The sequence below is a fragment of the Eulemur rufifrons genome, chromosome 2 (assembly GCF_041146395.1).
Source record: "Eulemur rufifrons isolate Redbay chromosome 2, OSU_ERuf_1, whole genome shotgun sequence".
In the NCBI taxonomy this organism is placed as follows: domain Eukaryota; kingdom Metazoa; phylum Chordata; class Mammalia; order Primates; family Lemuridae; genus Eulemur; species Eulemur rufifrons.
Genome location: NC_090984.1, coordinates 94,566,339 through 94,593,489, shown reverse-complemented (window position 1 = coordinate 94,593,489; position 27,151 = coordinate 94,566,339). Strand labels below are relative to the sequence as shown.

At 36.2% G+C, this 27,151-nt stretch overlaps 1 protein-coding gene across 12 annotated transcripts in view; it reads right to left on the bottom strand.

Annotated features, from left to right (window-relative positions):
* Positions 1 to 27,151, bottom strand: part of GPHN (gephyrin) — a 540,339-nt gene that overhangs the window by 416,591 nt on the left and 96,597 nt on the right. For all 12 annotated transcript variants that reach the window (XM_069487828.1, XM_069487899.1, XM_069487867.1 and 9 more), the window contains exon 2: positions 13,991 to 14,069. In XM_069487828.1, the coding sequence (XP_069343929.1) occupies positions 13,991 to 14,069 (79 nt within the window). The remainder of the gene's footprint in view (positions 1 to 13,990; positions 14,070 to 27,151) is intronic.

The following is a 27,151-nucleotide window of genomic DNA, read 5'->3' as shown; positions in this document are numbered from 1 at the left end:
TTAGCATTTGTACCTCCTTTATACATTCTATTTCTTTGCTGAGACTTTATATTTTTTCATCCTTTAAGGAATTTTCATAATTGGAGGATTTTTATGATGGCTGCTTCAAAATATTTGTCAGATAATGCTAACATTTCTGTCATCTCAGTGTTGGCACCTATTAATGGCTTTTTTTTTTCATTCAGTTTGAGATCGTCCTGGTTCTTGGTATGATAGGTGATTTTCAAGTGAACCCTAGACATTTTAGGTATTATGTTATGAGACCGTGGATCTTAAACTTTCAGCTTTAGCTGGCTTCCTCTGACACTGCTTTGTCATGGGAAGGGGGGCATTGCCTTGTTTTTTCCAGGTGAGGTTAGAAGTCTAAGTTTCTCACTTGGCCTCAGATGACACCAGAGAGAAGTCTCCTAGTTCCTGCTGAGGAGGGTGGGAGAATTCCAGCTCCCTACTTGGCTTCCTCTGCTACATACCTGGCTAGGAGAGGTAGGAGTTACTCATTACTGCTTTCCGTATAGCTGCCACTAATGGGGCAGGTGGGGGAGTGGACTTTTTATTGCTTGGTGGCAGTAAAAGTCCTGACTTTCCAGTCAACTTCCTCTGAAACCACCCCAGTAGGTAAGGAAAGGAGTACCTCCTTACTGTCATGTTGGGATAGAACTCCAGGCTCCCCGTGGGAATTTCACTGACACTGGGTGGCGAGGAGCTGCGGGGCACTTCTCATTACCACTTGGTGGAGGTAAAAGTCCCAGATCCCTTCTCTGACACCACCCTAGTTAGGGGGTTGGGGTACTTTATTACAGCTTAAAGAGTGGAAATCTAGGATCCCCACTCAAGCTTTGTTGGCATGGGAGGGGGGTGGGTCCGCTATTTTTCTCTGATGTTTGGCTAGAGTAGAGCAATTACTGTGTAAGTTTTCTGTCTTGTTAGTCTTCCCCTTTCTTAGTCCTTTGCCTGGATAGAAAAGGCTTTTCTTAGGGCTTATTTTTGGCCAGTGCTTGTCAGTATTTCTAGATTGAAACAGTGTTATCTCCAAGTATGGAATATATTAGTCAAAAAGAAAAGCCAAGAACATATCATCATGCTGCTTCTTGGGTCCCAAGGTCTTGGACAACCTTCTCTTCGCCTTTCAGAGTTTTCTTATGTTTGTTTTATGTATGATGTTTAGGACTTCTAGCTGTACTTAGCATGAGGAATAGAGAAAAGTACATCTACTCCATCTTCCCAGAATCAGAAGACTCTAGAAAAGACTTCATAGTTTTAGAATAGTTTTATGATCACATCAAAGTTCTGCAGAAGGTATAGAGTTCTCGTATATGCTCTGCACCTGTACATGCATAGCCTCCCCCATTATCAACATCCCCCATCAGAGTGGTACATTGGTTGTAATTGATGAACTTATATTGACACATCATTATGACCCAAAGTCCATAATTTATGTTAGGGTTCATTCTCAGACCATGCCTATATTATTCACCATTATTTTCCAGGCCCTACCATATTAAGTAATACATAGTAGGCACTCAATAAATATTCACTGTTTAAAGTTCTTCTAAATTCATGGTTTAGTGAAACAGGAGAAAAAAAAATTTAAGTAAGTATTTTAAAATACCCTAATTGCATTTCATCCATTTGTGTTAAAGAAAAATGTCAAGACTTAATTATATTACTTCCATTCTAATTGGACTGTAAAAAGCTGCACTCAATGCCAGATGACTAAGTGAAACTCTGACCAGAATACAAAGGTCACCTCACCCCACACTGTGCAACTAATATATTTTCCAAGGTCTGACCATACCTTTAGTTAATCCATAAAAGAAGGAAAAATAAAACTTCAGGGGAAGAAAAGAAAAATACCATCTTCTTAACCTACTAATTAAATTATAGCCATGTGCAGTATAACAACTTTTCAGTCAACAATGAACCAAATATACCAGGGTGGTTCCATAAGATTATAATCGAGCTGAAAAATTCCTATTGCCTAATGATACTGTGGCCGTCCTAATGCTATAGCACAATCACTTAAATTTTTTATAAATTTAATGTAACCTAAATATACCATTTTTATAAAGTCTACAGTAGTGCAATGTTCTAGGCCTTCATATTCACTCACTACTCACTCACTGACTTACCCAGAGCAATTTCTTATCCTGCAAGCTCCATACATGGTAAGTGGCCTATACAGGTGTATCATTTTTTATCTATTGTGCTGTATTTTTACTGTATCTTTTCTATGTTTAGATGCACAAATACTTACCATTGTATTACAGTTGCCTACAGTATTCAGTACAGTACCATGTTTATAGGTTTGTAGCCCAGGAGCAATGGGCTATACCATATAGCTGTGTAGTAGGCAATACCACCTAGGTTTGTGTAAGTACACTCTAGGATGTGACAAAATTCACCTAAGGATGCATTTCTCAGAATGTATCCCTGTCATTAAGTGACACATGACTGTACAGTCTTTTAAGAAACAAGATAATTTAGGCCTATGCTACTCAAAATATATTTTTCCTCCACCAAAATTATGCTATGAAGGTTTTTCTCAATGTGAGCTGTTCAGAAAATATATTCAATTCTGAAAATGCTTTCAGGAATCCTACTTGATTTCATTAGGAAAGAATGGAATACTATCTTGGCTGTATCTGTTCTGGGTATTCTGAGTAGCAAGTGCCTATAAATCAAAATCATGAAGATTGGTGAAGTCATCATTCCCTTTTGATCTTGGACTTAGGTCTCTCATTATCTCATACACACTTACAAACATACTTAGGCTACAAAAGGAACCAGTGTTAATCAAACTAAAATGCATCCATCAGGTTGCCAGAGAATAAATGTTTGTATTGTGCACCAACAAAGTGCTCAACGGTAGAATTGCCAGTGAGTACTGCCTGAAACTGCCATTCAGAACTGCCTAAAAAGTGGGGAAAAAGGCAAATGTGTCAATGTATGCTCAGTATATATTGAGTCTGTTGCTTTCTTACTGTTTCCATTACCCATTCTTTCATTTAGTCACTAAGTCACTCACTTACACATTCATTCCTTCCTTCCTTCATTTATCCATCTACTTAAGGAATATTTCTGAGGACCTACTGTGCATTAACCACTATAGTATGTGGTAGTGATATAACAATAAACATGAATACAGTTTCTGGCCTTAAGGAGGTTATAATCCATTTAGAAATACAGACAGTACACAGACAATTATAATATAGCATAAAAAGCTACGATGTGTACTTAGAAAAAACACAGGATGAGCACATAGGAGATCATGGGGAAATGCCTAAGCTCAGTCAGCTCAACAACTTTTCATTTTCCTTTTCCAAAATGGATTGCCTTAAATTTAAAATCAGGCTTCCTTCTAAATTTTATTTACATTTCATTTCTCCCAGATAGCAAAAAAATATTAGGGTAATTATCCTTTACTATACTGTCTAGGTAACAGCAAGGGCTGGTCTTTTTGAAATTGCCACCAAAAAGTCTAATATTATGGAAATTTTCGCAGCTTAGTAGAGGTAATTTAGTTCTCTATAGTCTCTCGAAGTGTAATACTTTAAAATTTTTAAATTCTCAAAACATCTTGAAAAGAAACGGCTTGTATCTTTTCACTTTTCTTTTGGCATTTTCTTCCTAATTTGGGCTCAATTACAAAACAGGTGTTTCTTTGGAAGCTCATTACTTAGGATTAGTAAACTTCTTTGCCTGCCTGTTTGATTATCTTCCCAAGCGACAGCCAACAATCTTCCAATGAAAATTCCACACAGGAGTTCATATACAGGACTCAAATGCCATTATTCCATTAAGGCTTTTCCTTTGCCACTATTAAATCTCACTTTCAGTTTCACTTTAATTCTCTTCAGTCTCATTCCTCAGATATCAATATGAACCAAAACCAAAAGAAACCAAAAAGTCTATTCCTCTTCCTGTGAACAAACATTGAGAAAATATTTTTTCAAGTATATCATGAGAGAACAATTAAATGATCAAAAATCATATACTTATAGGCCATATAGAAAAAATATTTTCAACCATTTAATGCCAATGCCTACTAGTTCAGTGCTTAGATGTATTCATCATATTTTTAATAAACTTAGCAACACAAATTAAAACCAAATGTGATAATCATAACAACAAAGTCAAAGCTAAGACTAAGAGTAAAAAGAGTACAATGACAGGCTGTCCATTACAATGCAGTTTTATGACTTTGGATAAATCACAACTTTGTTGAGCTTTAGTTTTTACAATTCTAAATTGAAAAGAATTAAACTAATTGAAATGACTCCCACAAAGAAAAGGAAATTTCAATAGTAGTGTGGCAGAAGGACCCTAAAGTGATCCCCTGCAATGATTCCACCTCCTGTTATTCACACCTTTGTGTAATCCCCTCCCCTTGATTGTGGATGAAATCTGTGACTTGCTTCTAACCAATAGAATATCACAAAGGTGACAGTATGCACTCCCATGGTTAGGCAACATTATATGGCAAAGGTAATAGACCCTGTTGTCTTCAGCTAGCCAAAGGGCAGTGTCTTATTCTGTTTTGTGTTGCTACAACAGACCACAGACATAACAGACTGTGTAATTTATAAAGAAAAGAAATTTCTCATAGTTCTGGAAGCTGGGAAGTCCAAGGTCAAAGGGCTTACATCTGGAGAGAGCCTTCTTGCATTGTAATCACATGGCAGAAGGTGAAAGGGAACGTGCATGCACAAGAGAGAAAAGTGGGAGTGGGGTGGGGGAGAAATGGAGGGAGCTGAACTCATCTTTTTATCAGGAACCCACACCCAAGATAATGGCATTAATCTAGTGGTCCCCAATGTTTTTGGCACCAGGGACCAGTTTCATGGAAAACAATTTATCCATAGATGGCAGGGGGCGGGGTGCGGTGGGAGGGTTAAGTTTCTAACACATGAACTTTGGGGAAGCATTCAAACTATACCAGGCAGCAAAAAGTCTCAGTCATACAACCACAAAGATATGAATTCTTTTAAAAATATGAATAAGTTTGGATACAATTCTTCTCAAATCAAGCTTCCAGATGAAAATGTAACCCAACCAAAACCTTGATTGCAATTTTGGGACACCCTGAGAAGAGGACCCAGTTAAGGTGGCCCCAAATACTGACTGGAAACTGTGAGATAATAAATGTGTGTTGTTTTAAGCAAGGAAGTTTGTGGTGATTTAATACACAGCAATATAAAACTAATATATATAGAAAGTGCAATCATGGATATAAAAACTTTGTTTTAATCATTAATTTTAACTCTCATTCACTTTTAGCCAAACTGGGTTTTCTAAGCAGCATAACATATTCATTCTTTCTCATAATCAATCTCTCTCTCTCTACTCCCTCCTTTCTTTTTTCTTTCCTCCCTCCCTGCCTCCAATCTTTTCTGCTGGCCTTTCTTTTTTTAAACAAAAGCTTCATTGCAAGGATTAATTCCTGGTTCGTTAGTGCTCTCATTAAACTTTTGTATGTCTCTATAATAATATTCGTTAGTAAAGGTATTATAATGGAATGGTGAATGAGAATGTTTGACTCCTCTTATGTGGTTTATGGTGCTGAAATTTCTCTTTAAAAGAAAAGTATGGGGGCCGGGAGTGGTGGCTCATGCCTGTAATCCTAGCACTCTGGGAGGCCGAGGCAGGAGGATCATTTGAGCTCAGGAGTTCGAGACCAGCCTGAGTAAGAGCAAGACCCCGTCTCCACTAAAAATAGAAAGAAATTATATGGACAACTAAAAATATATACAGAAAAAATTAGCCGGGCATGGTGGCACATGCCTGTAGTCCCAGCTACTGGGGAGGCTGAGGCAGGAGGATCGCTTGAGCCCAGGAGTTTGAGGTTGCTGTGAGCTAGGCTGATGCCACGGCACTCTAGCCTGGGCAACAGAGTGAGACTTTGTCTCAAAAAAAAAAAAAAAAAAAAGAAAGAAAGAAAGAAAGAAAAGTATGATAAAACTAGAAAATAACATGTTGTTATTTCAACTGCTGTTTAGCAAGTTGTAATTAAAATAATAAATCCATGAGTCACTACACAGTTGCATATATGTTTACTATTATAATATACAGTCAATAATAATGGCAAATAGAGAATAATATCAATTGAACTATATAGTCCTTTTAAAATTATTACAGACATTACTACCACATCTAAATTGAGATAATATGTAGAGGCAAAAGCAGAACAATAATTCTTATCAAAGCATAAGTTCTTCCTTAAATTAAAAATTGAGAATCAAGACAGTTAACATCTCTTAGTTTTTATCACTCTTGTCTTTGAGTATTACCTTCTTCCCCATTTAATTATAGTATCCCACCATTCTGGCCATAGGGATCTGTCCTGTGACTAGTCAATCAAAATAGCCTATCCCTTGGCCACAGTGATTGGACAAGGTGTGAGCACATGACAAGATTAATTACGTCATTACTCTTCATGGGATTTTACATTTGACGAAGACCATGAAACTAGAAGGAAGGGAATTAGAGTAAGTTATCAGCGATCTTTGTTTTGTGGAAAAAGCCTGATTGCCTGAGTCTAAAGCCAAAAAGATCAGAATAGATGGTGGCATAGAATGAGAAAAACAGACCCCTAATTCAATTCCTTGAAGTTTCCACAACTGACCTGGTATCTGAAGTTCTTTCATGATTCTTTGAGAAGTACTCCTAAGTTACATAAGCCAATCAAGTCCCAACTTGCTTTTTAAACTGGTTAGAATTAGGTTTCTAGCCCCTGAAAATGAAAAAAAATCAACTAAAGTGATACATTATTTCTTTAAAAAATTTTAAATACTGGATTGGCTATCTATATGCCTCAGGCAGAAAACTTAAATATTATCCATCTTTGATGTTATGTTCGTTGATTACAGGAACTATGTCTGTTAAATCTAACTGCTAAAGAATTTAAGCATCTACTAATGCTTTTGAATTCAATACATTCTAAAATGAATGAACTCATTAAAATATTTAACATATACTCTCAGGAAAAGATGAAAATGAAGGAATGTCTTCTAAAAGCGAAGTTATGTCTTTGGATTTGCAGTTCTGACATAGAACACACTACCATAATACCATAGTACCAGCCTAGATTAAGTTGTATTGTCCCAATATACACTTTATAGACCAATAACTATATAATCATTCAAGCACCAAAAAATAACCTGATTAAAAATGATAAAAACTTATATTTAGAGGTATTATTATAAGCAAGACAGTTTCGGTAGCTGTCTTAGATTTAACAGAACTATTGGCAGTAGAGCAAAATGAAAAATCAATAATGTTCAAAATGCTGCCACTGGAAAACTGCATTTCTATACCAAATTAAATTTATCTACAGAGAAACAAAGGATAACAATATAAAAACTCTTCAAATTTGGTTAATAAATACTAAAGTCTGCAAAGATAGTCTAAAATTAAAATTTTATAAATAGTTCATAAAAAATAACTAAATTCGTCTACCTGAAAATGCAGTATGAAAATGTACAGCTCTAAAGAAAATAACTACTTCAGAAACCACTGTTTATCCTCTGCTGACTGGCATTTTTAAGAAATACAATTCACCATAGCAACCTGTCTTAACACCAGCAGATAAGTACAGGCTATATTTAGAGATGACTGCTTTCCAGACAGCAATCCTGCCTTTCCTTCATATTTAATGGCATAATCCAAAGGACCAAAATATCATTTAATCAGATAGACTGTAGTGTGAAGACAAGTATACTCAGGGGGATGAAGCTGTGTTTCAGAACCACCAAAACAGTAAAGTTTCTACCAAAGGTGGCAAAATATGTAAAGAAGTACATAAAGGTAAATAAAATTTTCATGCCTAAGAAATTCATACTTAGATATTAGGTTCGTGCAAAAGTAACTGCGGTTTCAGACTGTGAATTTTAAATCATTACTAGGCTCAAACACATCTTTATTAATCAAAATAGGAACCATTACAATCAACACATTTTTGCCAATGAGAAATTTGTTTTTGCTTATAGCATAAAAATCCGTGCTTTGGGATTCAACAAACTCTTGGAAAGCATTTTCTGTATCCTGCAGGTCATGGGAGCATTTTCCCTGCAAAAAGTTGTCGAGATGCTTGAAGAAACGGTAATTGGTTGGCGAGAGGTCAGGTGAATATGGTGGATGAGGCAAAACTCCGTAGCCCACCCAATTGGTTTAATTTTTGAAGCGCTGGTTGTGCCACTTGCAGATGGGCGTTGTTGTGGAGAAGAATTGGGCCCCTTCTGTTGACCAATGCCAGCTGCAGGCGTTGCAGTTTTTGGGGCATCTCATCGATTTGCTGAGCATACTTCTCAGATGTAATGGTTTCGCCGGGATTCAGAAAGCTGAAGTGGATCAGACCAGCAGCAGACCACCAAACAGTGTGACCATAACCTTTTTTTTGGTGCAAGTTTGGCTTTGGGAAGTGCTTTGGAGTTTCTTCTTGGTTGACATTGAGTTCTTCGGCAACTTCTCGTGTAGTTGTAAAAGGATCAGCTTTGATGACTGCTCTCAATTGGTTGTTGTCAACTTCTGATGGCCGGCCACTATGCTCCTCATCTTCAAGTCTCTTGTCTCCTTTGTAAAACTTCTTGAACAAGCCCTGCACTGCATGTTTGTTAGCAGTTCCTGGGCCAAATGAGTTGTTGATGTTTCAAGTTGTCTCCACTGCTTTATGACCCATTTTGAACTCAAATAAGAAAATCCCCTGAATTTGCTTTTTGTCTAACATCATTTCCATAGTCTAAAATAAATATAAAATAAACAGCAATAAGTCATTAGCAAAAAAATAAAGTGAGAAATGTACATTAAAATGATGTATAACATAACCACATTTAAGAATGTATTCCAATATTAAACAGCAAATTTCAACATTGCCAAAACCGCAATTACTTTTGCACCAAACTAAATACAACTATTTTATCTTTTTCTTAAACATAAAATGCCATCATCGAGCACAAATGATCTGTAATAACAAAATACATTTCAACAGGTACTGGTTATTTTTAATTAGTATGCTACATTTCCAAGGTGGTATCCACCAACTAGCAAAATTTCTTTTTCCAAAAAGCAATTCTTTACAGATGAGGTATAATAACAGCAGTAGTAATATAAGACAAGTCAAACAATACAAAATAGGAAAGATGAATTAATTAAAATGCTATGATTACAAAATTACCATGGACTTATTTGTGCTTTATAATCTTTGTAATGACAATGTAAAGATTTTCTACTTTACTAATAAGTAACACAGTTTTATACAATTTACTTTATAACATGCCATGGTATCATAATAATCAAACACAGAAACCCCTTTTTCTTTACCTTCTAGATGAATTAAATCAAAGTCATTGTTAAAGACAAGATATGAAGAAGTGAAGTTCAATTAAAAATATCAAGACATATCACCTCATACCCATTAGGATGGCTACTATCAAGAAAACATAAGAAGTGTTGGTGAGGATATGGAGAAATGGAACCCTTACACATTACTAGTGGAACTCTAAAATGGTACAGCTATGGTAGAAAACAATAAGGTAGTCCTTCAAAAACATTAAAAATAGAATTATCATATGATCCGACAATTCTACTTCTGGATTTACATCCAAAAAACCCGAAATGTTCACAGGAGCATTATTCACAACAGCCAAAAGGGAGGAGCAGCACAGATGTCCACTGATAGATGACTGGATTAAACAAAATGTGGCATATGCATATAATGCAAAATTTTCCTTATTTGAGTATAAGAAAAATTACTAATATCCTGCATTCTGAATTATATTTCTGACATTCAGAGATGGCCAATTCTTCCATGAATTAAACAATTCTCCCTCTACATATCTAAAGCGGCCCAAAATTTTTAAGAGCCTTTGCAAATTAAATAAAAGGTGAAGGATAACTTGAGCCCAGCAGTTTGAGGTTACAGTGAGCTATGAATGAGCCACTGCACACCAGCCTGGGTGACAGAGTGAAACCCTGTCTCTAAAAAAAATGAATAAAAGGAGACAACCCCACCCAATCAGCATCAGCAACATTAATAGTACAAACATTTTTCTTTACTTCTCGTCATTGTTATGTTTTCTTTCTTTTTTGATTCTCAAACAGCTTTTAATATCTCTAAATGAGTTTAAATAATTATTTATGCTAGTTTATAAATAAGTAATAAGAAATTGAAAGGATAAATATGGTAATGTTTTATCTCTTATCTTCAGCACATAGTCAAGAGATTTGAAGGTATTTTTGGAAATTACCTCTATAGAGAACTGAATATAAGTTAAATTACTTTATCTACAGTACCTCTTTCATATGTAATACTCATCTCTCCATAAGAAACAGCACAAATGATTTTTTGTAAGTTAAATAGCATGCATTTTTCCACTTAAAAGAAAAAAATTATCATGCTAAGAATAACTTCTTACGTGTATGGAAATTATGTAGCATATTAGATAAGTTTCTAGTATAGTGATAACAGCAAGTTAAACTTGATAACACTTTTCAATGTACTACTGAGACCACAACTACAAAAAAACGTTCTCCTAATGCAACTAAAATTGATAAATTATACATACAACCTTAAAATATTTATAACCACAAATAGAAGATAAGCTACTAAAACAGTTGTTTATTTCAAAATTTAGCATGCATGCAAGCAAGTTACAAATTCAAACTCTTAGGCACATTAATCAGCAAAAAGTGAATGTGGTCTACTTGGTCTTACATTTAACATCTACAGGATTGTGATAGAAACAAGTAAACTCAGAGTACCCAAAGAAAAGAGCTTGTCAGGTATCCCTTTAACTTCAACCTTGCCACAAGTCACATTCTGCTCCTATTACTACAACAGATCAAAAGTTAGTAACAAGACCAGAAATTCTTGCTTAGAGATTCACAGCCTTCTTGTATTTCTTTTTCTCCCAAGGTATCCCTCCTTCATCATATTTACACAATAGCTCACTCAGTTCATTCAAGCCCAGTAAATACTCCTGTTACAATGGCAGTAAAATACTAGAGTATGTACTACACAGTTCAGGTAAATTACTGAATACCCATCACTCTATTCCATTAGCCTGACATAGATTGAGAGTATGAATTAGTTAGTTTAGGTTCTGGCTTTTCAATCTCTCTGAGGCAGGAAGCCTTTCATCTACCTCTGACTACTTTTGGTTTAAAGATCATTTTCTGTATATACTTGATTCAGTTTTATTTCTAAACTTTGTCCACAGAAATTCTGCTTATTTATCTGATCAAGATATGCAATATACTACTGTGAGGGTCAATATTGACTAGATAAGCCTCGGTTTTCCTCAGCCTAGTTTTTCCTTCTGTATCATTCTGTCAGTACTGGTGCTTGAAATAATTAATTCTTATGTACCATCAAGTCTTTCAACATGAGCAGCTCAAGTGGGTGAATCATAATACAAATCTGATAGGCATAATAACATACAAAGCATTCATTCAATATACATCTTATTCTAATAATATTTTTTATTTGAAACATTTATTAAAATGACACATACATATACAATTTTAATAACCACTATACTAGTCTGGAGTACTGATCAAGTGATTATGATTTTTTTTAAGGAGGGAATTTTTATTAAAAAAATGGTATTTTCAACATGCTTCCTATTCAGTGTTGCAAAATAAACAATTCAACTCCATATAGAACGATCTGGTATACATGAATCAATGAAAAGTAGTAAAAATTTATGTTAAGAGTTTAAGACAGGCCGGGCATGGTGGCTCACGCCTGTAATCCTAGCACTCTGAGAGGCCGAGGCGGGAGGATCGCTTGAGGTCAGGAGTTCGAGACCAGCCTGAGCAAGAGTGAGACCCCCGTCTATACTAAAAATAGAAAGAAATTATCTGGCCAACTAAAAATATATATAGAAAAAATTAGCCAGGCATGGTGGCACATGCCTGTAGTCCCAGCTATTCAGGAGGTTGAGGCAGAAGGATCGCTTGAGCCCAGAAGTTTGAGGTTGCTGTGAGCTAGGCTGATGCCACGGCACTCTAGCCCAGGCAACAGAGCGAGACTCTGTCTCAAACAAAAAAAAAAAAAAAAGAGTCTAAGACAGAGAAGAGGCACCTGGCTTTAAAAACCAAAAATAAATAAATAAAATTTTTAAAAATCCTTATCTATCAGGTATGTATTAAATGAATATTACAATCAGAAAGGAACTCAGAATAAGTTATTTCCCATCAAAACAACTGAAAAAATATTATTTTTTCCATACTGGGCATTTCTTTCTCTAAAGGATTTTACCAAATAAAAAATATATCTCTAAAACACAAATTTGAGTCATTAATAGTACATCCTGACAATTCTAATAAAGAAAAAGTTTTTTCCAAATCCAAGTAGACAGGGCAAAAACAAAATCTTTCTTCATGAATATCAACATTCTTATGTACTAGACTAATGCCAAGAGGCTAAAGCCAAATTAAGGGAATGATGCTAAATTAAGACATCTGACTTTGTAAAAACAGGTACTCTGAAAATATATTTCATCCATCCAATGAAGGGGTCTGACACAAATTTTTCTTAGAATACTAAGACTAAATGTAGAATTTAGTGGTAGGTTGAATGATGAATATTACTTTATAGTCTGGAAAGAAGTAACAAATTCTCTCAAAACATGACAATTCATTATTATAATCCATTACTCAAGTGTAATTCTCCACAGCTTATATATCACTGAAGTCCATATGAGCATATTTTTTCCATTATATTATTGCATTAAACAGATGTATAATATCATCATACTAAAAATATATTCATTCAAATGGCTGAGATCTTTTGAAGAAATTATAAAGTTATTGCCATATCCATGAGGCAAATAAAGGTTATTTAATATTCATTTGCTAGGTATACCTACATCCACATAGAATAATTATGTTCTTGGTTAAATTTTCACAGGAATAAAAGGACAACTGTCAATCTTCACAGGAATAAAAATCAAGGAGAAAGAATATTGGCAATTCTTTTGAGTGAGGAAAAGAGATTGAGAAAAGAAAAAAATGGAGAGAGCAGTTTGGAAACTCTTTCTAAATTCATTACATTATAAACTTCAATATTCAATATATTTTCAGCACTTTCTTGTCAAAGTATTTTTTTAACTGACTAGTCAATCATTAAAGAATCAATAACCTTCAGATTCTAGATATCTTTGTGTTTTATTCCTCACAAAATTCTCAATGATTAGTGAAACTTGTAGGAGGGGATAGATTACATGTGATCTGAAGGACTTATTTCCTATTATATTTTATTGCATGCATTATATGTCATTACAAAGTACCTATCAGCACTCAATTTTCTTTTCCCTGCTGCCCAGGCTTAACTAGTGTTGATTTTTTTTTTTTTTTTTTTTTTTGTTAAATAAAGGGTGATCTTATCGGAAGGGCATGTTTATATAGAAGATAGTATGCATATATCCTAGTAAATATAAAATTCCAAAAAATATTTCATGAAATAGAAAGTGATATTATAACAGAGTATATGCTGATAAAGAAATGGGACTGACTCATGAGCAAAAAAAAATTAAAAATTGAAATCTATAAAACTCTACAAATTTCCTGTGCTATATACAGTCTTCTAACATAAAACATTATAAATATATTCAATATATTAGAATATATGTTGTTATTACAAATAATATATTCATAAAAGCTCAAACTTGATGCGAACAAATTCAATCTCACCTTCCCAAGCAAATCAACTACTAATCATCTTCTTTGCCTAGTACCTACTGCCACATTTGCAAGATATCAGCAGCCATTAGCCCTGCTCATTGAAAGTCAATTATTCCTCACGATATCATTCCTTCTTCTACAATCTATTCTATTTCTAACATTCTATCAACTTCACTATATATAACACAAATTATTAGAAAAGAAGATATTGCTCTACCTTAAATTAGTTTTCAGGTATAACTCTTTTGAAAAGAGTAACACCAACAATAAAGTTTTAAATTATACTTAATATTGAAAACCAAATACTCACAAAGAAGGATCTTGTACGAGATCTTTGAGATTTATCCCACTGCGGTCTTCTGCAAGATTCCTGAAGCAACTATCACTCACTAAACAGAGAAGGGGGAAAGAAAAGAAAATTAATTTTTGTTTACATTTCATTTAAGCTACTAATGACCAAATGAAATTTTGAAATGAAAATTGGCTTTTTCGCAGTGGCTCACGCCTGTAATCCTAGCACTCTGGGAGGCCGAGGCGGGCGGATCATTTGAGCTCAGGAGTTCAAGACTAGCCTGAGCAAGAGTGAGACCCCATCTCTACTAAAAACAATTGAAAGAAATTAGCTGGACAACTGAAAATATATATATAAAAAATTAGCTGGGCATGGTGGCGCAGGCCTGTAGTCCTAGCTACTCGGGACATTGAGGCAGTAAGATTGCTTGAGCCTAGAAGTTTGAGTTTGCTGTGAGCTAGGCTGATGCCACGGCACTTTAGCCTGGGCAACAGAGTGAGACTCTGTCTCAAAAAAAAAAAAAAAAAAAAAAAAAAAATTAAATAGTAATTTTAGATCTGAAAAAAATACTATCTGAACTTAATAAGTTGGTGGGTGAGTTTTATAACTGACTAAACACAGTAAAACATAAGATTAATGAACTTGAAGATAGGTCAGCAGAAAATATCTAAACTTGATCTGAAACAGATCAAGAAAAAAACAAATGAAAAGAATAGAGCATAAGAGACGTGGGAATCAGTCTAACTTACATGTAATTGCAGTCACAATAAAGCAGAGGGAGAGAATAGGGAGAAACAATTCTACCAGAAAAAAATAAAAATTGCTGAGAATATCCCAAAATTCATTTAATACATTAATGTAATGAGTTACAAAGTATAGCGAACAGAACACTGCAAAAAGTGAAAGGAAACCACAACTAGCAGTCAAAATGCTGAAAGTCAAAGAAAACAAGAACGTCTTAACAGTAGCCAGAGGGGAAAAAAAGAATACATTACCCTCAAACGAAAAACAAGACCAAAAGCTGAATTTTCAACAGAAACTATGGAGTCCAGAAGAAAATACAATATGTTTAAAATATTAAAGAAAAACTATGAATCCAAAAGTCTGTAGCTTGATAAAATATCCATATAAAAATGAAGGTAAAATAAAACTAATTTACTCATATAATACTTTTATATTTATTAGCATAAAGATTAAATGATTGATTACCTACTTCAATTTAATAGTTTTATTTTACATGCCTAAGAGAGCCAATTCTAATCAACAAGGGCGAAAATAAATAACACTTGCCTTTTTCCTTTCAAATATCTATTACCTAATTTTTTTAGAATTTTATATTCCCTTTTATTACAGAGTCCCTCAACATTACAAGCTTTAATCCCTCAAAATATAGATCTGTCTCTGATAGAAGTGATTTAATACATATAAACAATGATGCACTAAAAACATTTAAAGTTGAAAAAGTTTGGATCCTTCTTTTTAATTCCAAAAAGATCTCTCTCCACCGATTTTATAATCAGTAGAGTAAATTTAATTAATATATATTCTCAATCCATATTTAATAGACACATTCCAACATGTTGATTTGTGACAAATTTTCTGCTTTTCATAATTTTAAAACAAATGCTCTTTATTATAGCATTTCCTGAGTAAGGCCAAAAAGAAAAAAATAACATGTTGACACAATGAAAGAAAAACTTGTTTTCTAGCTGAGTTGAACTAAAATTGAAGGTATATTATAATATTTGTTCTAATAATACTTCTTGCACATTTGGGAAATAGGAGGGCTTAGTTATAAACTTCAAGGCTTGTAAGTTTAGGAGGCTTAATTAAAATGGAATAAAACGTTGCTTTTTTAAATGATTGCTAGTCAGCTATCTGTGAAATAATTTTGCTAAGACAGTTTTCTAAAATGCACGTACCATCTAAATTTTATGTTAAAACTGGGCAAGAAATTTCTTTAAAAAAATTCTGAAGCTTTGGCTGCCTAATCAATATGCTTGTTTTTAGGTTAGATTTTTTAATCAATGCAACAAGTTTTGATTTTGAATCATAATTAATAAGATGCTACATTTTAAGAAGCTAATGAATATTTTTTATGTGTAAATTATACCAAAGCCAATCATTTTTGATATTCTTCTGTTTTTTTCCTTCTAGTATATGACATCTAGAGGAATTACTATGTTCCAACTGATTAATGAAAATTCCTCAATATGCTATCACAAAAGTCAAATAAAACAGGAGAAATTACAATATAAACATGTAGTCAAACTACCTGGTATTAACATTAAAATTATAAACTTGTATATCAATCTGATTTATGTTGATATAATAATTAACTTGGAGGAGAAGGAAAATTACTTAGAAATATTGTGTACCAGATTCTTTAGCAGAACCCACAGCTAATTATATGCATTTTTTTCTGTAAATGTTTATGTTTTTGAAGTATAATCAAGATAAAAATTAATATTCATCCTGTGTTATGTATTTCATATTAATTACCTCACCTAATCTTCACAACCATCCAGTAATAGACCTACTAATTACATTCCTATTTTATAGATGAGGAGATCAAGCTAGAGATCATATAGCTAATACACAGCTGTACTCCATAACTTTTAATCACTATGCCATACTGACCACGGTTCTCATATATTTCTCTTTATTACAGATTATTATGTATTTCTATAACCTTAAAACAAAAGTTATACAATTAAATCTTATTATATGATAATAAATGCCATTTGAAAGCATTACCTAAGAAATACATATTTTTAAACTTGAAAGAAACATAAAGGATCTTCTAGTTGAATGGTTAGGAAATTATGTTTCATGATATCTCATGGGTTCTATGGAGGTTCTAGAGAGGATCAATAACATCCCTTTCCTCCTGACAGTCAAAAACCTCTGTTTTTATTTGTTTTATATGTTAGATTGACTTCAAAGATTTTACTTGAACAAATTTTACTAAAGAAATTTGGTACAAGCTGAAACATACTCATACACATACACACTTCAAAACTACATCATGAGTTCTACCCTCCACTATTTTATATATGAGAATCATGGTTTGTTTATGGTCAGCAAGAATCAACATTCAAATTCAGTATACTTAGAAATATATGTAAAATAGATTTTTAGCAGGGTTCTTAGCTAATAATGAGCACTTTCTTTTGTATATATTCATCTTTCTGGTCTAGAATCAAGGTAATATTTAACATTCATTATGTGCTAAGCACTTCATATTTATTTTCTAACTTACAAATAAGTATAATGTAGTATTGTGCATAATCCATATGATCTTTGATAAAATATTTATATAAGTTCTATTATTAATTATTCCATAAGACTATTAAGAACTATATATGGAAGACCTATCCCTTTCTTATTTCTAGAATGACATTAATATCTTATCCTTCTCTAGTTAGAAAGGACTTTTCTGAACTAAGAGAATTACAATCTTCAAAAATTCATGTTTAAAATACAGCATAGAAGGAATTCAGTATTAATAATTCTGATTATACTGTATCATGTATATGAACTTGACAATAAATCACTTAAATTATTTGAAAATTGCTAAAGAGACAATAAAAACAGATTCTATTCAAAACTCATTCATTCTGTAGTTTCTAAATATCCAATGAAATAAAATTCCAGGAATGGCCCTGCAAAAATAATTAACAATTTTTTAAAACAGTAAGTTTATACTACAGGGAAATTCTAACTGATTAATTCAAAATTAGACTGGACAAATGAGAAAATAATTTACAATCACAGAAAAGAAAAAAGACATTAAAAGGATTCATGTTTCAAAAGACAAATATTTGAATACTAAAAAGTTAAGAGCCAGTTCTTGGGAACATTAAATAGTTTTCCAAAAAGATCCCTCTTTATGGTCACAGTGTGAAAGTCAAATTTTTAGTGAAGAATGTCAATATGCTGTAATGTTAAAATTACATAAAAAAATTTCAGCACTTGATTTGTCTTCTTTCATTCTGAAAATACATCTGATAGCTTAATTAATATGTGATTTCTGGGGTTCAGTGTGGACAAGTCTGAGAGTCAAAAACTGTAGCGGTACCCAGTTATATGAGACAGACACGAAATTATGCTCTGGTTACTTTTACCTCCTAGAGCTCAGGAAATATCACAGAAAAATTGCTTCATGTTTCCAGCAAAATGAAGGGTAAAGGATACCATTTTGAAATATGTCAGAGTACTGTGTTCTTCTTAACAAGGTCTGCTCTCAGGAGAAATTACTTAACGAGAGCCCAGTCTGGAGTTCTATCACACTTTAAATGTGACCTGGGACAAAGGAAATACAAAACTACTCCAGCCAGTTCTAGTTATCCTGTCCCAACTAAGGAGTGGAGAACTGAAAAATACTTGAGAACTTCACAGTCCAGAGGCATAAGATCACTAAAAGACTGGAACCTAACCACAGGCACAAGAGAACACTTCCCAAACCCCATAACTCCCTACCACATTGTTAAAGGCCCATTACAACAGTACCTTTTACCCAGTACATCATATTTCACTATCAAAAAAATTACAAGGCACACTAAAAGGCAAAAAAACTCACACACACACAAAAACAAAACAAAACAAAACAAAACAAAAAAACAGATCAAGCATCAGAACCAGACATGGAAGGGATATTGGAATTATCAGACCTGTCATTTAAAACAACTATAATTAATATGCTAGGGATGCCAATGGATAATGTAAACAGCATGCAAAAACAGATAAGCAATGTATGCAGGGGGATAGAAATCTTTAAAAAGAACAACAAAAAAAAATGGTAGAGATGAAAAACTCTGTAACAGAAATTAAAAAAGTGTTTTTGATATGTCTATTGGTAGACTGGACACAGCTGAAGAAATAGCTATATTATAAGTATGGAACAACACAGTTAATAATAAACCCTCTTTTCAAAGAGAGAGAGAAAAAAAAAAAAGAATCTCTGAGCTTGAAGACACATGAATAGAAACCTCCAAAACTGAAAAAAAATAAAACGAACACACACAAAAGAAGCAAAATCACAAAATACTGTGTAACAACTACAAAAGATGTAACATATATACAATGAGAATGCCAGAAAGAGGGGGAGAATGGAGCAAAAGAAATATTTGAAACAATGATGACTTAAAAATTTCATCCAAACTAATGTCAGACACCAAAATATAAATCTGGAAAGCTTGGAGAATATCAAGCAGGATAAATGCCTAAAACAATACACCTAGGCATATCAAATTAAAACTCCAGAAAATCAAAAACAAAGAAAAAATTCTAAAAGGAGCCAGAGGAAAAATCCAACTTACCTACAGAAAAAAAAATTCAGAATTATGTCCAACTTCTCTTCAGAAATTGTGAAAGTATGGAGAGTGGAGTGAAATATTTAGTGTTGAGGAAACAAACAAACAAAAAGGACAACCTAGAATTCTGTATCCTGGAAAATTGTCCTTCAAAAGAAAAGGAAGGATTATAGACATCATCAAGGTGGCTGACTAGAGGCACCCAGCACTTAACTCCTCCACAAAAAAGGACCAAAAGCAGCAAATAGATAGCCACATATTGAATACAGCATCTAAGGGAGAACACTGGAATTCAGCAGGGAAGTGACACGGACTCTCTGAGGCATAGAAACTCAAGATGGCAGCATTGAGAGGGAAGTGAAACAACCAATCAGAATAGGCTCAAAGCCAAGAAGGACTGCCATTGTGGAGACAGAGTAAGTGAAAGATCCCCAGAGCAGTCCACATTCCCACAACAAATGCCTGCAATACTAGCTAAAGGAGAGCTCACTGGCCCTCATAGGCCCCAAGCTTAGTAAATGGAGCTGCCTGGAAGTCCATGCATCCACATATTCAGAAAGAGATTTAACACTGAGTCCCACCCATCCCCTGAGACCCAAGCTTCTACAATTTGGCACCATTTTGACAAGGAAGCCACCACTAGAATATATAATGCCCTTGGGCCCAATAGCCCATGCATCTCCCCATCCCTGGAGCTCAGGCAACATCTCCTTACATCTACATAGTGGACTTCAATGTCATGAAACCAGGTGGACCCAGTGATGAGGCCATGTTCCCACACAGAAATCCAACCAGCACCCTACATCCTGGAGAACAAGTAGGCCAGTACATCAAGGGGACTGCCCCCAGGACATAGGTAGCCAAAGTGTACTCTCCCAAGAGCCTGAAAGCTGCCTCCCTGGGGCCACCACCACCAACAGCAAAACTCCAGCAAAAAGGATACTGTGTAGAGTGCTCAGGACTTGCACACCTAGGGCTGCAATGACCTACACATACCACCCAGAAACCCAAGGAGTGGCCCACCCAGGGTCTCCTGCCATCAAAGCCAGCACCTGCACAGGGAGCTTGGGTGCCCAAGGACTGGCTCACATGGGGCCTGCCACCACCATTGCTGGCACCTGTGTATAACACCCATGGGCCAAAGACAAGGCTGCCCAGGGACTGCTGGCATGACTGCCAGTGATCTTGTCTAATTTACACTTGCTGCCGAAGAGCCCAAGAACCAGCCTATTTCCACCAATGCCAGTGCCCTTACATATTTCCCAAGAGCTCAAGGACCACCACCCCAACATCCTCATCACTAGCAAAGCCTTGTCACAGCTCCACAAAAAACAACCACAACCAAAAGCATCAGGGTACTTACACTATAGACCAAATGGACTTAACAGATACTTACAGAACATTTTATCTAACAGCTACAAAATATACATTTTTCACATCAGTACATAGAACATTCTCCAGGATAGACCATATGCTAGACCACAAAACTAGTATCAAAAATTTTTTAAATCAACATGATATTAATTATCTTCCCACATAAAAAAATCAACGATTTGGCAAGATGGCGGAGTGGTGGTGACGGCCTGGATCTGCGCTCCAGTGAAGAAGCCATGGATCCGGACCTGCCACAATGCTAGAGGACCGCTCCCACACAGGAACAGTGGTGTGAATCCATGGAAAATCAACGTGGGACAAATAGAGCGAGTGAGGTCTGAGGTGAACGAAAATTAGGATCACGGAACTCTGCGGGACGCGGAACAGACAGTAGCCAGCGGAGCGCAGGTTGGCTGCGCCCGCCCCCAGGTGGGGCGGGGGCAGTCTCCTGGGAAAGCAGCTTGCTCTCCTCACTGACCTCCAACCCCAATTGTATGGAGACCTCCCGCAAGCCAGAGCAGAATCACCGAGGGGGACGTGGGGCATTGCAGACAGGAGGCTTTTTCGGGAGAATAGCTTGGAACCTGGGAAGTCTCGGCTGAGACAGCCCTTGGCAGGAGGGACGGACCTGCGGCGGGGGGGGGGGGGGGCACGAAAGATCCTGGATCAGCGAATTGCGTTGTGCCTCTGTGCTGCTTTTGTCAGCGGTTCTTCAGCCGGTGGCCCCCGGCGGCTTTGCCCGCCAGCCCCCCGCCCCCGGCAGCTGCGGTTTCTGGTCTCTGCCTGCCAGGGAGCCAGTCCCCCTCCCACCCCGGAGCACTGCGGGTGCCATCTTGAAAGCAAAGGCGGAACCGCTCGGGAGCCATAAGGTGCCGAGAGGCTCTCTCTGCCCGGCGCCCTCCGCTGGTCTCTGGGCCCGCGCCATCTCCGCGGGGGCCGCGCTAGGCGTGAAGGGGCGGAGCTGCGCTAAGACATTAAAAAACAAAAAAAAAACACCAAAAAAAAAAAAAACATTGAGTCGCCGCTGGGGACCCAACCGAGCGGGCGTGAAGGGGCGGAGCTGCGCTAAGGCGCAAAAACACAATCATTGAGCCGCCGAACTATATACTTCAGATTTGTGTATCTCTTCGTTTAGCGATGTTATGTGGTGCTGTGTAGTTTTGTTTTTGTTCTTTTGTGTTTGTGTTTTTGGTGTTTTGGGTTAGGTTTTTTTTGTGTTGTTTGTTTTGGTTTTTTTTTTGTTTTTTTGTTTTTTTCTCTTTTTTCTTTTTTTTCCTCTTTTCTTTTTCTTTTTTCTTTCTTTTTCTTCTCCTTCTTTTCCTTTTCTCTTCCTTTTTTCTTTTCTTTTCTTTTTCTTTCTTTCTTCTCTCTTTTTGCCTTCTAACTGGGAAACCACGGTGAGCTTCGGAACGGGCCAGGTCCCTGGCTCTGGTATATACCGGAACCTGAGTAGTCACCCTCAACGCCGGCGATCTGCGGGCGCGCAATCGCCATCTTGGGGCCCACAGCCAAGTCACTGCGGAGCAATAGGGTGAGAAGAGGCTCCCTGGACAGCCCCCTCCCCTGGTCCACAGACCTTATATAGGGACCCCGCCCATGTGTAAACACTGAATACTTCTCCAGAAGCGAGAGTGTGGAGCCTGGTCCCTGGGGACATTGGGCCAAGGCAGACTTTTGCCCATGGGAGCTGCAGCAACTGGGGCGCTCAGCGAGCGAGGGCACCGTCCACTCCCCATAGCTAGTATCTTTCCTGCGGATAGAGACAGAAACCACCCCTATAGAGGAAGAACCAAAGGGAAACAAACAAACAAAGAGAATTTCGGTCTACTACTAGTGTGGACCCTGCCTGTCTTCTGAAAGACCACAACACAGTGTCCTAATTCGCCAAAGCGGTCTTGGATAACTCCAATCCTCTAGGATTGGACCCAACAGAAGCAGTCCCCCAACTGAAATAGAAAAATCTCTAAACAATTCACAACAGTCTCCCTCTCTTGCCAAAAGAAGCAAAATACCTAGACTGCTTCACAGCCTAAGAATAGAGCACAAAGAGTGCTGTTAACCAGACTAAATCTATAAGAAAAGATCCAACGATAAATCTAGATGGGAAGGGCCCAACGAAAAAACACAGGGAGCACAAAGAATCAAACAGAAAGCTCACCCCCAAAGAGAAATACCAGCTCTCAACCATTTCACACAAACCAGACTCAAAACACCAACATGTCACAGGAAGAATTCCAACTATGGATTATAAACAAGCTGAATAATATATAAGAATCAATGGATAATCAACACAAAGAAACCACAAAAAAAATACAGGATTTGGAGGAAAAATTCACTAAAGAAATTGAAATATTGAAGAAAAACCAAACTGAACTCCTAGAAATGAAAAATTCACTCAGAGAGCTACAAAACACTGTGGAAAGTCTCAAGAGCAGGGTAGATCAAATAGAGGAAAGAATCTCAGAAATTGAAGATAACTCTTTCCAACTAAATAAGTCAGTCACAGAGATAGATCTAAGAAGTAAGAGAAATGATCAGAGTCTTCAAGAAATGTGGGATTATGTGAAGAAACCTAACTTGAGAGTTATTGGCATTCCTGAGGGTGAAGAAGACAATAAGCAAGGGTTGGACAAGCTATTTGAAGACACAATTGAGGAAAATTTTCCAGGCCTTGCTAATACTCTAGACATACAGATTCAAGAAGCTCAAAGGACCCCTGGGAGATTCATAGCAAATAGGAAAACACCACGCCATGTAGTCATCAGGCTGTCCAAAATATCCACTAAAGAGTCCCTTCTCCGAGCTGTAAGGAGAAAGAAACAAGTAACTTACAAAGGAAAACCCATCAGAATTACGCCAGATTTCTCAACTGAAACCTTATAAGCAAGAAGAGGTTGGGGCCCCATTTTCACGCTTCTGAAACAGAATAATGCCCAGCCTAGAATCTTGTACCCAGCTAAGCTAAGTTTTCTATACGAAGGAGAAATTAAGACACTCTCAGATAAACAAGGACTGAGGGAATTCACCAAGACAAGACCAGCCCTCCAAGAAGTACTCAAAAGAGAGTTACACACGGATCAGCACAAGAAAGATCCACGAATGTAAAACTACTCAAGAGCTAAAGATCAAATTCCAGATACCACAATGGCTCAGGAGAGAAAACATCACAATGAAGTTCTACCCAACAAGCTGAACAAAAAACCGTCTCACTTATCAGTTTTCTCAATAAATGTGAATGGCTTGAATTCCCCGCTTAAGAGACACAGACTGGCCCAATGGATAAAAAAACACAATCCAATTATCTGCTGTCTTCAAGAAACCCACCTAACCTGCAAAGATGCATTTAGACTGAAAATAAAAGGATGGAAATCGGTATTTCAAGCAAACGGTAACCAAAAGAAAGCTGGTGTGGCAATCTTAATTTCCAATAACTTAGCTTTCAAACCAACAAAAATAATAAAAGACAAAGATGGCTACTACATACTGGTCAAGGGCACAATTCAACAAGAAGCCATGACTATACTCAATATATATGCACTCAACCTAGGTGCACCTAGATTCATAAAGCAAACCCTACTAGATCTGAACCAAATGATGGATAACAATACTGTAATAGCTGGAGACTTTAACACCCCACTGACAGTACAGGACAGATCCTCTAAACAGAAAATAAACAAAGACATAATGGACCTAAATAGAATGCTAGAACAAATGGGCATGGCTGACATCTATAGGACATTCCACCCAAAGTCCACAGAATATACATTCTTCTCATCAGCTCATGGGACATTCTCTAAGATTGACCATGTCCTAGGACATAAAGCATGTCTTAAAAAATTCAAAAAAATAGGAATTATACCATGCATCTTCTCAGATCACAGTGGAATAAAAGTAACAATGAACACAAACAGAAACCCTCACTCTTACTCAAAGTCATGGAAGCTAAATAACTTTCTCCTGAATAATTATTCTATAAAGGAAGAAATCAAGATGGAAATCAAAAGTTTTTTTGAATTAAATGACAATGGAGATACAACTTATCAAAATCTATGGGACGCAGCTAAAGCAGTCCTGAGAGGGAAATTCATATCCATAAATGCCTATATCCAAAAGACAGAAAACATGCAAATAGACAACCTAATGAATAGACTCAAAGAGCTGGAGAAAGAAGAACAGAACGACCCCAAACCCAGCAGAAGGTGAGAAATTACTAAGATCAAATCAGAATTAAATGAAAAGGACAACAAAGAAACTATAAGGGAAATTAATAAAACAAAAAGTTGGTTCTTTGAAAAGATAAACAAAATAGACACACCCCTGGCTAGACTAACCAAGAGCACAAAAGTAAAATCTCTAATAACCTCCATTAGGAACATGAAAGGAGAAATCACAACGAATGCTACAGAGATACAAGATATCATCTATGAATTCTACAAAAATCTTTATGCACACAAACTGGAGAATGCGGAGGAAATGGACAAATTTTTAGAAACACATAGTCTTCCCAGGCTCAACCAGGAAGAAATAGAGTACCTGAACAGACCAATATCAAGAACTGAAATCGAAACAGCAATAAAAAACCTTCCCAAAAAGAAAAGCCCTGGTCCAGATGGGTTCACACCTGAATTTTACCATACATACAAAGAAGAACTGGTGCCCATCCTACATAAACTATTCTCCAATATTGAGAAGGATGGAATTCTCCCCAACACGTTCTACCAAGCCAATATAACATTGATGCCAAAACCAGGAAAGGACGCAACAAAAATAGAGAACTACAGACCAATTTCTCTCATGAATATAGATGCAAAAATTTTCAATAAAATACTAGCAAATCGAATCCAAGTATTTATCAAAAAAATAATCCACCACGACCAAGTGGGCTTCATCCCAGAGATGTAGGGGTGGTTCAACATACGTAAATCTATAAATGTAATTCACCACATAAATAGAAGCAAAAACAAAAACCATATGATACTCTCATTAGATGCAGAAAAAGCATTTGACAAAATTCAACACCCTTTTATGATAAAAACGCTTAACAAAATAGGCGTAGATGGAACCTACCTAAAAATGATACGAGCCATATATGACAAACCCACAGCCAACATCATTCTGAACGGGGAAAAATTGAAAGCAATCCCACTTAGAACTGGAACCAGACAGGGCTGCCCACTGTTCCCATTACTTTTCAACATAGTATTGGAAGTCCTTGCGAGAGCTATCAGGCAAGAGAGCAAAATCAAGGGAGTCCAAATAGGGAAGAAAGAGATCAAACTCTCACTTTTTGCTGATGATATGATGCTAATTCTGGAAAACCCCCAGGATTCAACCATGAGACTTCTGGAATTGATTAATGAATATAGCAAAGTCTCTGGCTACAAAATTAATATACACAAATCAGAGGCATTTATATATGCCAATAACAGTCAATCGGAAAACCAAATTAAAGACTCAATACCCTTCAAAATAGGAACAAAGAAAATAAAATATCTAGGTATATACCTAACTAAAGAGGTAAAGAACCTCTATAAGGAAAACTATGAAACACTGAGAAAAGAAATAGCAGAACTGGCAAACAGATGGAAAAATATACCATGCTCGTGGATCGGAAGAATCAACATTGTTAAAATGTCTATACTACCCAAAGTGATCTACAGATTCAATGCAATCCCTATTAAATTACCAACATCATTCTTCACAGATGTAGAGAAAATAATTATACACTTTGTATGGAACCAGAGAAGACCCCGTATAGCAAAAGCAATTTTAAGCAACAAAAACAAAATGGGAGGTATTAATTTGCCAGACCTCAAACTATACTACAAGGCCGTGGTTCTTAAAACAGCCTGGTACTGGCACAAGTACAGGGACACAGACCAGTGGAACACAACAGAAAATCCAAATATAGAACCATCCTCATATAGTCACCTAATTTTTGACAAAGCGGGAAAGAATATACTCCGGGGACAAGAATCCCTATTCAACAAATGGTGCTGGGACAATTGGTTGGCCACCTGTAGAAGACTGAAACAGGACCCACAGCTTTCACCTCTCACAAAAATCAAATCACGGTGGATAACAGACTTAAACCTTAGGCGTGATACAATCAGAATTCTAGAAGAAAATGTAGGAAAGACTCTTACAGACATTGGCCTAGGCAAAGAATTTATGAAGAAGACCCCCAAGGCAATCACAGCAGCAACAAAAATTAATGAATGGGACATGATTAAATTAAAAAGCTTCTGCACAGCCAAAGAAACAGTCACGAGAATAAACAGACCACCTACAGAATGGGAAAAAACATTTGCATACTACACATCAGATAAAGGACTGATAACAAGAATCTATTTAGAACTCAGGAAAATCAGCAAGAAAAAATCAAACAACCCTATCAAAAAGTGGGCAAATGACATGAATAGAAACTTCTCAAAAGAAGATATAAGAATGGCTAACAAACATATGAAAAAATGCTCAACATCCCTAATCA